At 35.7% G+C, this 12,557-nt stretch overlaps 1 protein-coding gene across 1 annotated transcript in view; it reads right to left on the reverse strand.

Annotated features, from left to right (window-relative positions):
- Positions 1 to 12,557, reverse strand: part of TBX20 (T-box transcription factor 20) — a 55,617-nt gene that overhangs the window by 24,066 nt on the left and 18,994 nt on the right. The window contains exon 6 of the mRNA XM_008523702.2: positions 8,694 to 8,770. Within this exon, the coding sequence (XP_008521924.1) occupies positions 8,694 to 8,770 (77 nt within the window). The remainder of the gene's footprint in view (positions 1 to 8,693; positions 8,771 to 12,557) is intronic.

The following is a 12,557-nucleotide window of genomic DNA, read 5'->3' on the forward strand; positions in this document are numbered from 1 at the left end:
ACAGTAAACAATGAAATGAGTATAACTAGAACTAAATTTAAATGATTGTGTTTGATATATTGTGATCCTTATGTTAACACTAAGAAAACTGAAACACTAAAAAATTGAAAAAGAAGACACATGAGTAAAAACATGGATTTAAAATCCCACAGATTTTAAACAAAAATTATAGGTTGGGAGGGTAGTACAAGGAAGCATCATATACTCAATATCTCCTATTGTACAAGAAAAGAAAATGTATAGTTTCATTTCTGACAAAAACAGAGAAATATCAGTTTTACAATTATGTCTTTTAGAATTTAAAAGCATAATTATTAAAAAGAAATATAAGGAACATTAGAGAAAGGACTTTGGTTTCAGACAAACTAAACTGGGCATGAAGCTCAGCTGTCCAAACCATATGAATTTGAATAATGTATTAATCTCTTTAAGCTTCAGCTCTCTCATCTACAAAATAGGGATAATAATGGTTCTTTATTATAGGATTATTTTGAAGACTAACCGAAATAAAGTGTGTAAAGTATATAGCCCTGCCTTACACATGGAAACTGTGGAATGTTAGCCATAATAAAATGGGGGAAAAAAGAAACTTGACAAATATAACAAAAAATACCAAAGTATACAAAAAAATACCAAATACAGTTATCACAGTTCTTGGAGATGGATTAAATTTTTCCATTAAAACACAAAGACCTTACGACAAAATTTTTAACAATACAGATACTCTTTATACTATTTTAAAAAGACATATTTTTTCACACAGCTAAGTGTTTACTATGTACCGGGCACTATTCAAGGTTCTGGGGAGATAGCAGGAAACAAAAGACGAAGTCTTGGACCATTCAGTCATTGGGGGCAGTGTATTCCAGGCAGAAGGGAAATAACTATAAAGGCCCTAAGGCTGAGATGGGTCTAGGCACGTTCAAAGAAAAGTGAGCAAGAGAAAGGCAGATGAGTTTAAAGAGATAACAGGTTGGGGGAGGGGGTGAGGAAGGACGGGATGGGACAGGGTCAGATTCTACAGGACGTTTCAGACCTTGCTGGACTTTGGATTTTACTGTGAATGAGAAGATGAGTCATTGGAGAGCTCTGAGTAAGAGTGATGTGGTCTGGACATCCTTTCTTTGACAAGATTATTCTGATTAGTGTACTGAAAATGGACTTAAGAGCAGTAAGAGTGGAGGTAGAAAGATCAATTAGAAAATTAATGTAATAATCTAGGAAAGAACAGTGGAGATGGTAAGTAGTTGGACTCCTCTGGATATAGTTTGAAGGATTAGCTGACTGTTTGGATGTGGGAAGTGAGAGAAAAAGAGGAGCCAAGGATGACCCCCAGTCTTTTGGCAGGAGCAATGGGAAGGATGCAGTTGTCAGCAGCTGGGATGGGAACAGTCAGGGAAGAAGAGGTGTAGAAGAGTGTAGCTGGGCATCCTGTTTTAGATGTGCGATATTTGAGGTGCCCTTAGCAGGAGAGGGAATAGCAAAGAAATAGCCAGTCAAATCTTTGACTGTAGAGAGACCAAAACCAGAGATGTAAATTTGATAGTAGTCAGCATATAATGGCATTTAAACACATGAAACTGGATCAAATCACTCAGGGAGGAGATGCAGACTGAGAAGAGAAGAGGTCCAAGGACTAAGGCCTGGAACACATCACTGTTTATAGATGGAGGACAAGAGGAAGAATAAGGGGGATGCAGAAAGAATGGCCATGAAGTCAATTAAAAACCAGAAGAGTAAGAGGTCTTAAAAGCCAAGAGGAAAGAATGAAGGAATGGACAACTGTGTCAAATCCTGTTGATAGGTCAAGTAAGATGAGCAGTAAGAACTGACCACTAGATTTAGCAATGGGGAGGTCACTGGTGACCTAGACAAGGTTAAATCAGTGGAGTAATGGGGGTGAAGGTCTAAAAGGCAGGGTGGAAGAGACAAAGGAAGAAAGGACCTGGAGAAGAGAACACATACAACTCTTTTTAAGGAGCTTTACTATAAGACGGAGCAGAAAACTGAGAGTCAGTAACTCAGAGACAAATGGGAACAAGAGAACATGGTCTTTTCCTTAACGAAAGAAATGTCAGGATATTTGTTTGATGATGCAAGAGAGAGGGGGATATACTGCTGTAGTGACAAAGATTTTCTAAAATTAAAAAGCAAATAAAGCAAAAATTTAAAAAGTATAGCAATATAAGATCAGATGAAGTAGAATTCAAGACAAAAAGCATTAAATGGGATAGAAGTTAATGTATATTTGGCTGATAAACCATGGAACAAACTAAGAAAGTAGTTAAAGAAGTATTCCCCAAAAGAATACTGCACACAGATGAATTTATGGGCAAGACTGTAAAATCTTCAGGTAAAGAATCACTTCTTTGCTATTTAAACTTATCCAGACAATAAAAAGAAGGAATATATTTCACTTCATTTGAACAAACTAGCAGAAACCTGATACCAAAAACAGACAGAGAAGGAAGAAGAAACAAAGTTAAATCTCTGTTATGAAGTTTGATACAAAAAGTCTTAAGTAAAATGAGTAAATTAAATACAGCAATGTATTACAAGAAAAACAGATAAATTCCAGATGGGATTTATTCCAGGAATACAAGGTTGGTTCAACATAGACAATATAACTATAATTAATCATATTGTTATTTAAAAGTAGAAAAATAATTAAAATTGTCTCAATAGATGTTAAATTATCATTTAATATAAATTGAATAACATTCAGGATAACAGAAAATTCTTAATTTAGTCATAGAAAGGTATTACCTCAATATGATAAATAATATCTATTTGAAACCAATAGCCAATGAAAACCATATATAATGATAAAACACTAGAGGCATTACTAAATAAGTCAAGAGCAGGAAAAAAAATGCTATCAACATTACTTTTCAGTAGTGTCCTGTGTATTTTAGTCAGTATAATAAAACAAGAAAAACACATTTTTAATGGCCTAACTATTAGAAAGGAAAAGATGAAATTATCATTGTTGCAAATGATATAGCAATCTAACTGGAAAACTCAAGAGACTAAAAGGGAAAATTATTAAAATTAATTTTTTTAAAGTTCAGTAAAATGGCAGAATGCCAAAAACATATAGGAATCAATAGCTTTTTACAGACTAAACTAGGTAGATTTCTAATTAAAAATTCTATTTCCAAAAGCAAGCCCTCTTCCCCGACAAAATCCTCTAGTACAGAGCTATCCAACAGAAAGGTCATGTGAGCCACATTTGTAGTTTTAAATAGTCTAGTCACTATGTTTAAAAAAACAGGTGAAATTTTAATATATTTTACAAAACCCAAAATATGTTCAAAATATTATTTCAACATCTAATTAATATTTTTAAACTATTATTGAGATATTTTCATACTAAGCCTTCAAAATCAATGTGGCTTTTTTTTTTCTACCTACAGCACATCTCAATATGGAATTGCCACATTTCAAGTCCTCACTAGCCATCTGTGGCCACTGGCTATTGAATTGGACAGTGTAGCTCTAGTAGATCTAGCTACGTGCCTAAGAAAATATGTGCAGGACTTACAAACTTGAAAATACCAAAACTTCTAAAGAACATAAGAAGAGGTTTCAGTAAAATGACGAAGACATGACATATTCCTGGAAGGAAGTCTCAATATTCTAAAGTATAAATTTCCTCCCTCAAATTATTGTATACATTCAACACAAGCCCAATCAAACTTCCAATGGCATTTTTTGGCAACTCTTGACGAAATGATTCCAAAGACTGGAAGCATAAATGTCTAAGAATATCAAGAAAATTTGAAAATGACAAGTAAAAACAGTCTGGAGTTTGGGGCTTACCCAGTGGCCTAGTGGTTAAGTTTGTGCACTCCGCTTCAGTGGCCTGGGGTTTGCCACTTTGGATCCTGGGTGCAGACCTAGCACTGCTCATCAAGCCACACTGTGGCAGTGTCCCAAATAAAATAGAGGAAGATTGGCAACAGATGTTTGCTCAGGGCCAATCTTCCTCACCAAAAAAAAAAAAAAGAGGTTTGGAGTTTGCCAGATCAGGTATCTATGTATTGTCAAATATTTACATATTTTATCAATTTATAAAAATTACAACAATACAATACTGGCAGATCAAAAAAGAAACTGTAAAAACTATTATAGGCAAGAAATTAGTATATGATAAAGGGGGAATTGTAAATAAGTGGGAAAGGGATATGTCCATAAATATATGATACTGGGGCCACTTATAAGAAATATACAGTGACATGTCTATTTCATATCTTACACCAAAATAAATACTACATGAATTAAAAATTTAAATAAAAAGCTAGAAAGCAATAAAGTGATAGAAAATTTTACATATTTACATATATACACTTTACATCTATACATAATTTTGGAGTAGGGAACGTCTGTTAAGATAGATATAAAGAAAGAAAACAATAGATTTGGTGATAAAATATTTATCAAAAACATAAATAAAAAGCTAATTTCAAACTGGTAAAATGATTCCAACATATGTGAACAATGAAAATACTAATACATAAATAGCTTTTGTAGAGCAATAAGAGACAGGATGAACAATCCAAAAGAAAAAAAAATGGGCTAAGGACATAAAGACGCAAATTTACAGAAGAAGATACAAATTTTCACCTATCAAATTGGCACAGATGAAAAGATGATGATCATGTTTGACAAGGGTGCAAAGAAATGGACACCCTTGACCAGGACCTGGACAGTCTCTCTTGAGGGAAACTTGACGGTATGTATGAAAAACCTCTAAAACATGTATATCTTTCCATTTATATGAGGTACCTAAACTAGGCAAATTCAGAGACAGAAATAGAATAAATATTACCAGGGGCTGTGGGGAGGAAGAATGGGGAGTTACTGTTTAATGGGTATGGATTTTCTGTGGGGGATGATGGAAACATTCTGGAAATGAATAACGGTGATGGTTGCACAACATTGTGAATTTACTTAATGCCACTAAAATGTACACTTAAAAGTGGTTAAAATGGTAAACTTTATGTTATGCATATTTTACCACAATTTTTAAAAATTCTTTTGCATGACTATAAACGTTTATTAAACCATTCTCCTACTCCTGAACACTTAAGTTTTTCCCAAATTTTTAACAAATAATAGTAACATTGTGATTAACAAAATATATGTCCTTTGACCCAGCATTTTTATTTGTTAGTATTTATCCTACGGTAATAATGAAGAATATTTGTAAAGATGATATACATTTTCCTCCTGCACTGTGTGTAATAACAAAAAGTGGAAAACCTAAATAACTAACATATAGGATTGGTCTAATAAATTATCGTACACAATGGAAAATTAGGCAGTCATTAAAATGTATACTACAGACATGTATCTATTGATATTAAGGGAAAAATGATTAAAAATAGTATGTGTGGTAAACTTTAAAGGAAGTAAATGTTTGTACATGCATAGGAAAGTATCTGAAAGAATATATAAGTTTTTGCCAGTGGTTATCTCTGAATGAATAGGATTTTGTAAATTTTTTATGGTCTTTTTCTTGTCAGTATTTTTCCTGCAATGAGCGTGAACTCTATTTGTAAAAAAGAAAAAAAAAAAAAACCTAACAAAAGAATCTTAATTTTGAAGAAAACATTTAAAACCTCTCCTAGCCATTTTTTTTTCTCCAAAGAAACACTGTGCCTTTGCTTACTGTACAAAGTGCTCCTCCCCCCCCAAAAAAAGAAAGAAAATGCCAACTGACAGACTGTCTGTAGATTATTTATTACAAGGGACCAGCAGATAATTCTTTCCCTGAACTAAATAACTATAAATTCGATTATATTCAGAAATGCCTTGGGGCTTTTGGTTTGCTTCTTAGCTGTAGGTATATGTGCAAAGTACTTCTTACTTTTGCTAATGAGATGGGTTTCCTTTTACGAATGAGGGAGATGCTGTCCCTGAAGAATAAGGCTACACATGAAGTATGTGAGACAGTCAAGCATCTGAATGGAACCCAGTAAAATGAGAGCAAGAAAACTGTAAAGCCTTATAGAGTATCCCCAAAGCTTGTGCGATCGTAGAAAGAATAATACTGCGAGTTTAGAGGTATAAGCGAGCAGATCCAACCATAAAGGCATTTTTGTTTGGGTGTCCCACACAGTAGCTGTAAATCTGGAACAGGAAACTTGAAATCATTAAGGTCACATATTTATAACATCATATTCAATTAGGTTAGAAAAGTGCAATTTCTGTCATCATGTCATAAAAAGATGTGTTTTTCTCTCAGATCTCTTATAAGGAAAAGCTCCCTATATTGTTACAGATAGGGCTGTTTTCAATCAGTTACAAGGAGCAATTCAATTACTAGATGGTTTAGTGCAGTAACTGACTCCAGACTAATTTAATTTCTTTAGGTCTCTAAAGATCAATTGATCTGATTTGTCCCATCCCCAAAGGCTGTTTAGGAAAAATTCAGACTTAAATACCTGGAAATGAAATCCAAAACCTTGGCCAATTTCACACTACTTAGGTCATCTTGCAAACTTTCAGCTAGTCACAAAGATGCTCTCTTGGCCCTCAGACCATTGAAAGCTACTTAGTTTCACGTAGATGTGAGTGCTCCCCACATCAGGATGCTTATTCAATAAGTGGAAAATGTGGCTGCATGCATTATCAAATCTGTCGCTGCAGAGGGCAGTCAGTCTGGGCACTTGTATCTCATGAGCACATGGGCAGCTAAAGGGCTATTTTTACTCCCGGAGTAGTTTATCAAGACTATGGAAAGTAGATTTAGATGGGGTAAAAACTATGCTCATCTAATTAGTTGAGGAACTTATAATTATTTTACATTTTTAGATTTATAAAGTGCTTTCATAAATGTCATCTTACTTGGTTCTCATAATAAACCTTTGAAGTGAGCAGGGTTATTTGCTCTATTTTCTACATGAGGAAACAGACTCAGAGGTTAGGTGACTTCTCCAGGATCACTCAGCCAGTAAATGGCAGAGCCAGGGCTCTAACCTATGACTTTGTCTCCCAGTATATCATGCTCACCCCCGATCTGAGACAGAAGATATGACATACACGATAAAAACACATCACTGCTGCCCCACTGAGCCACTGTCTTTATTCTTACTTGACGCCTGACTAAAACAGAGAAAAAATTCACTGATTATAATCCCACCTGCATAAACCCAGTCTGAATCAGTGCCTCGGGCACTCCAGAAAGAGGAGTTGAAAAAGTTCATGCCTAAATGAGAGGAGCCTTTGTAAATGGACTCATTTGTTACCCACACTGCTGATACCACATTCTCACCAACTTGGGTCTCACGGCCCATTTGCCCACCTATGTCCCCCCACCATGGGAGACACTTGCCTTCTCTCTGCATTTTGCAATGACTCTTCAACCACAAACTCAGGTTTCTTTCCCTGATCTCAACACCCCCAGCCACTTGTCAAGCTCTCCAACTAATCTTACTTTTCTACTCAAATCCCATAGTTCATGCCCAACTTTCAGCCTCTTCTGCTGCCTCTCTGCCTCCCCACCGAGCCTCTGTATCTGTTCCCCCAAATCAAATTCACTTCCATTTGGGAAGGCTAACGGAAGCATCACACACATGTTGCTAAAACATGTAATTATCCCTTAGTTTGAGTTGCCAGGACAGGTTGGGGAGAAGTGCTGAGATCAGGAGTTGTGACCATGTGGTAGGTAACAAAGAGTGTGACAGGAACGTGTAGCAATTGGTAGAGAAATCACACAAAGATTTGGAGATAAGATAAACCAGAGGGCTGGTGGCTAGGGTACCCCACCTGTCACTAAAGACATCAGGCCACATGAAAGAATAAGTACAGAAGATGAATATGGTCGGAGGATCTAATGTATAAATAACATGGTGACTATAGTTGATAACACTGTATTGTATAATTGAGATTTGCTAAGAGAATAGAAGTTAAATGTTCTCACCAAAAAAAATAAATAAATAAGTACAGAAAGTTACAAGTTACGTAGTGTGTTTAAGGGATACAAAAAAATCAGTTAGGTTGAAAAATGTTCTCTTTGAAAAACACGTTTTGACATTCATATTGGGCAAACTGTGGATCTCAATACAGTCTTTACTCATCCCATAGGCAGTCTCATACTGCATGAACCATTTTAATTAAGTAAAAAGTGAGGTAAGTTACAGGCACCTGATTGTCACTTGTCCTCTTAAAGGTCCTGATATCTCTCTTATTAAATATAAGCAGTCTAGGCTATAGGTGAAATATGTGCCTTGAATTAAATTACATCTACTTGTTTCAAAATTTGAAGCTACCCTTATATTCTTTGTGTTAGCAAATATATCCACTTCAGAAGGCAAAGGCTATCAAGATTTCATTTCTCTGCAGACTGCCACTAGAGACATGAAGCTTAATATCGTCAAGAGGACTGAATCTTTGATAACAAAGAAGCCTTATTTTTTTTACAGTTGAGTAAATGTCCTGACCAAAGAAATCACTCTACTCAGAGCGTACACATAGAATAGATCCAGTTGCAGCAACTGTCAAAGCTTAAGCTGTTGCATATCATATCATATATCAGGGTTTATAGCTGGAAGGAAAGGGGGTCAGAGAACTGGAGACTATATACAGTAAGATTATGGTTCTTTGGCGTCAAAAGGAGTGTGTTCTTACAAACTCACTCTTCTCTTTATCTTATCTGGACAAAAAAGTAAACAGAAAAGTCTCATTACCTCTCAATGTCAGTGAGCCTGGAGGAGTCCCGGAATCCTTTGGCAAAAGGGTTGCTATCTATTTTCAGCTTGGTTATCTAGAAAGGGAAGAAGAGGTAACAAAACAATATCATTTCCAAGGTCAAGGAAATAAAATCAGAAATCAAGAGTTTCATTGGATTGGTGGTTACCAGAGGGGAACGGGGGAGGAAGGAGGGCGAAAGGGGTGATTAGGCACACGTGGTGATGGATTGTAATTAGTCTTTGGGTGGTGAACATGATGTAATCTCCATAGAAATCGAAATGTAATGACATACACCTGAAATTTATATAATGTTATAAACCAATGTTACCACATTAAAAAAAAAAAGACAGGGTTCTTAGGCTCTTTAACGCATCAGAGGATGACAAATACAGCATATGTCCAGATTGGATTGATGCATTTAAAGGTGTCAGAGCCCAAATTGTGTTTCTGGCCCTGATGAGATAACAGTTTAAGAAATCAGGAAAACATTCCACTTTTAAACACATAAAGAATGTATCATAAATTGTATTATTGTTTCCAATTTTTCTCTGTCTTCCCTGTAAGAAGATTATAATCTTGTGCATTGTCATGGAACTTGAAGTAGGCCTTCTCTATGGGAGGAATATACTTCCCCATTCCTTTTATATCATGCTTGAACACGTGACTGGTTTTGGTTAGTGGAACGTGAGGGAAAGAAACACATGAGATGTCTTAGCAAAAGTTTTAAGAAACCTCCATTTTCCCTCTGTCCTTAGAATGGCATGTACCAAAGAGATACTGCTCCTTCAGCCTGGATTCTGGAATAAAGAATTCATTTGGAGCAGAAAAAAACAAAAGAAAGAACGAGTTTGTTCATTTTCTATCCTGGCACCCCAAGAATATCTTAATGTCTCTCAGCATCGTGAGAAAGGTTGACGGTGCTAGAGAAGTTCACAGGAGGGATGGATTGGGTGGGATGGTCGAGGAAGGCCTCAGAGAGAAGGAGGTATCTGAGGTCAGGTTAGCCCTGGAAAACAGGCTGGAGGTCAATGGGTACAGACAATCAGTGATGGGGGCCTTTCATGAACAGTGTGGCGTTGGTGTGAAGTATTTAAGAGAGTAGTGAAAGGCTAGGGTTTGACTGGGGAGTGGGAGAGCTGTCTAGAAGGCAGCACTGGTGGGGAACGGGGAATAAAAACATGAATATTGTCTCATGCTGACGTGGCAACATCATTTGTTAATACTATGGGCACATATATATACCATTATGGGTAAAAAGATAAAATGGCCAAATGGAAACAGCTTCGTGTTCAATACTATATTGAAATATGCAACATAAATACATGACATAAAGCTTTCAGAATATAAATTTACCCCTGTTCCCCTTTCCATCTGACTAAATTAGAATCAAATTAGTTGGTCTTTTGTTATCCTCCCTACAATGTTATTTATAGACTATATACCTACAGGAAAAAAACATTTCCTAATAAGAATCATAGTCTGAAATATTAAGTGTCTATGATGTGTTAGTCATAAATTCCCACAGTATTAATATTAATGTAGAAAGAACCATTAAATCAAATGTACTGCGCCTCTCAAGAATAATACATTAGGTTACAAAGCAAAAAAAATTAATGCTGATTAAAAGATACTTGACTTGTAAAATTCCTGAGTGTTAGAGCTGAAAGGGACGTAGAAGGACTAAGACAAAGCTAGTCAGTAGCTGAATTAGAACTACAAACACCTTTAAGGAGTCATAGTTCATTCGTATCAAAACGAGAACCCACGTTAATCTTTAGAGAGAGACACACACAAAATAATCTTAACCTGGGAAAACAAGTTACAGACTGAGGCATGTCCTCCTCTTTCAAAGTAGACAATAAACACAATCAAAATCAATAGTTTAAAATACTGTTTTGCCAAAAAGCAACTTTCCCTCTGATCAGAGTGTATCCACTGTTCATTTTAAACCATTAACACCTAAAGAATTGCTTTTTTCATTACAGAAGAAAGACTTTTTTTTCCTTTTCAAGTTTTCTTGATGTGAGCTAACCAATGTACGATCTGCAAAGAAGCTCTTTGCCTCGCTTCAGAGAGAACTTCCCACACTGTCCTGACCAGGGAGACTGCACTCCTCTGTCATCCACTGGCGAGTTATAAGGTTGATTGTTTGATAATATTAATTTTTAAGGACACCTGACAGTGCCTCAGAAACGCTCATTTTTAGCTCATGAACATTCACTCTAGAGCAGCCAAAAGGAAAAAAATTGCTAGTTTCCTTTTCAGCTTAGTTAGTGGAAAATGGTAAACAGGGAAGGAAATAAGCTGGATAAATAAAAACCTGTTCTTAATGGATAGCAACAGCTACTTAACTATGCGTATAAAGAAATACACAGGAGTCCGTGATGTTGCCTCTAAAGTATGGCCACCAAGATTTATAGAGAACATTCTCTCACACGGCTGGTGCTTTAACGGCCATGGATTTCTGAAGTGTGTTGTCTGTTTCAGTCATGCTTTCAGACTAAGATTTAGTTTTGAAGCTCAGTTTTCAGGACGAAGGAGAAAATTTTTATTTGTTTGAAATAAATTGTAAACATCTTCTAAAGCCGAAGCAATCAGTATGATCTAACATTATAAAACACCAACAAGGTTTTTAAATCCTCAAAGACAGGAGCTGTGTCTCTTTCCACTGAATAATTATAAGCTAAAATACTTCATATTTCTAAAGTGCTTTATAGTTTATGAAAACTCTTTCACAATAATTCATCAACAAATATTTAATGAGGATTGATTACTTATCATGCTCTATGCTAAATGTTGGACGGTACAGAGAAAAGAACACATAGTTCCTGCCCTAAGGGAGCTTAAAATTCCATGGAGTCGGCAGAGGGATACACAGCTGTCCAGAACTGGAAGTGATTTAAGTGCCACTAAAGAGTGTGGCACCACATTCACCACAGTGTTAGTGACATTAAGGGTGAAGCAAACCCAGATGAAGATTTCAAACTGAAAGTGTGAGGTAGAGCGATAAGTTAAGGCTTCTTTCAAGCTTAATTCCTATAAGCTCATTTATAAAATTAAAAAGTGAATAGACTTGCAGATGGATAAAATTTTCTGGAGACAATGGCAGATAATAGATCTGATGGAAAAACTAGTTTTGAAAGAAGCCCTTTTACAGCCATCTCTCTAAAATGTGAGCCATATCAAGCTTTGTTTGAGTCTTTACAAACTAAAAGGATGGAAAGTATTTGTTATAATGATTAATGAAGAATTTTTGATCCACTTTGTCCCTGAAAGAGATTTTGAAAATTGTATTCATTGTTCTTCATGCTTTCAAAAGGTAAAGACTGTTGGCTCAGAATGTGATCACTGTAGAGTTATGGTAGAGAATAAATAATCCCAACGGGTGTGTGCTGTTCAGTTGATGTGTCACCATATCTAATCTCACTGCCATGACTCTGAATGAGGAAGTGAATTAAATTCAACACAAGTTTTCAGATTTCTTTGGAATTTTCTTGCATTATTAGAATTTTCTACATCCAGTATCTTTTTAGTCTCTCTTTCATAATCTCCAGGAGTATCAATGGTAACATTTTTTTCTTTACATTTTGATGTAATTTCAAACTATAGGAAAGTTTCGAGACTAGTACAAGGTGCTCTCATAGATTTACCAATTGGTTACAGCAATGACTTGACTTTAATGTGCTAATTAGAGAAAGAGCTCAAAACAATAACCAGGTATTACTTTCTCTACGGACCATTTTTCAAATTCCAGGGGAAATAGTTGCTTTTGGAAGTTTGAGAAAAGAAACTGAATGGATCGCTTATTACTATAATTGTATGTGGGCCCTGGATTAACACTACAGTCTTGAACAGGTTTT

Source organism: Equus przewalskii, chromosome 4 (assembly GCF_037783145.1).
Source record: "Equus przewalskii isolate Varuska chromosome 4, EquPr2, whole genome shotgun sequence".
Classification (NCBI taxonomy): domain Eukaryota; kingdom Metazoa; phylum Chordata; class Mammalia; order Perissodactyla; family Equidae; genus Equus; species Equus przewalskii.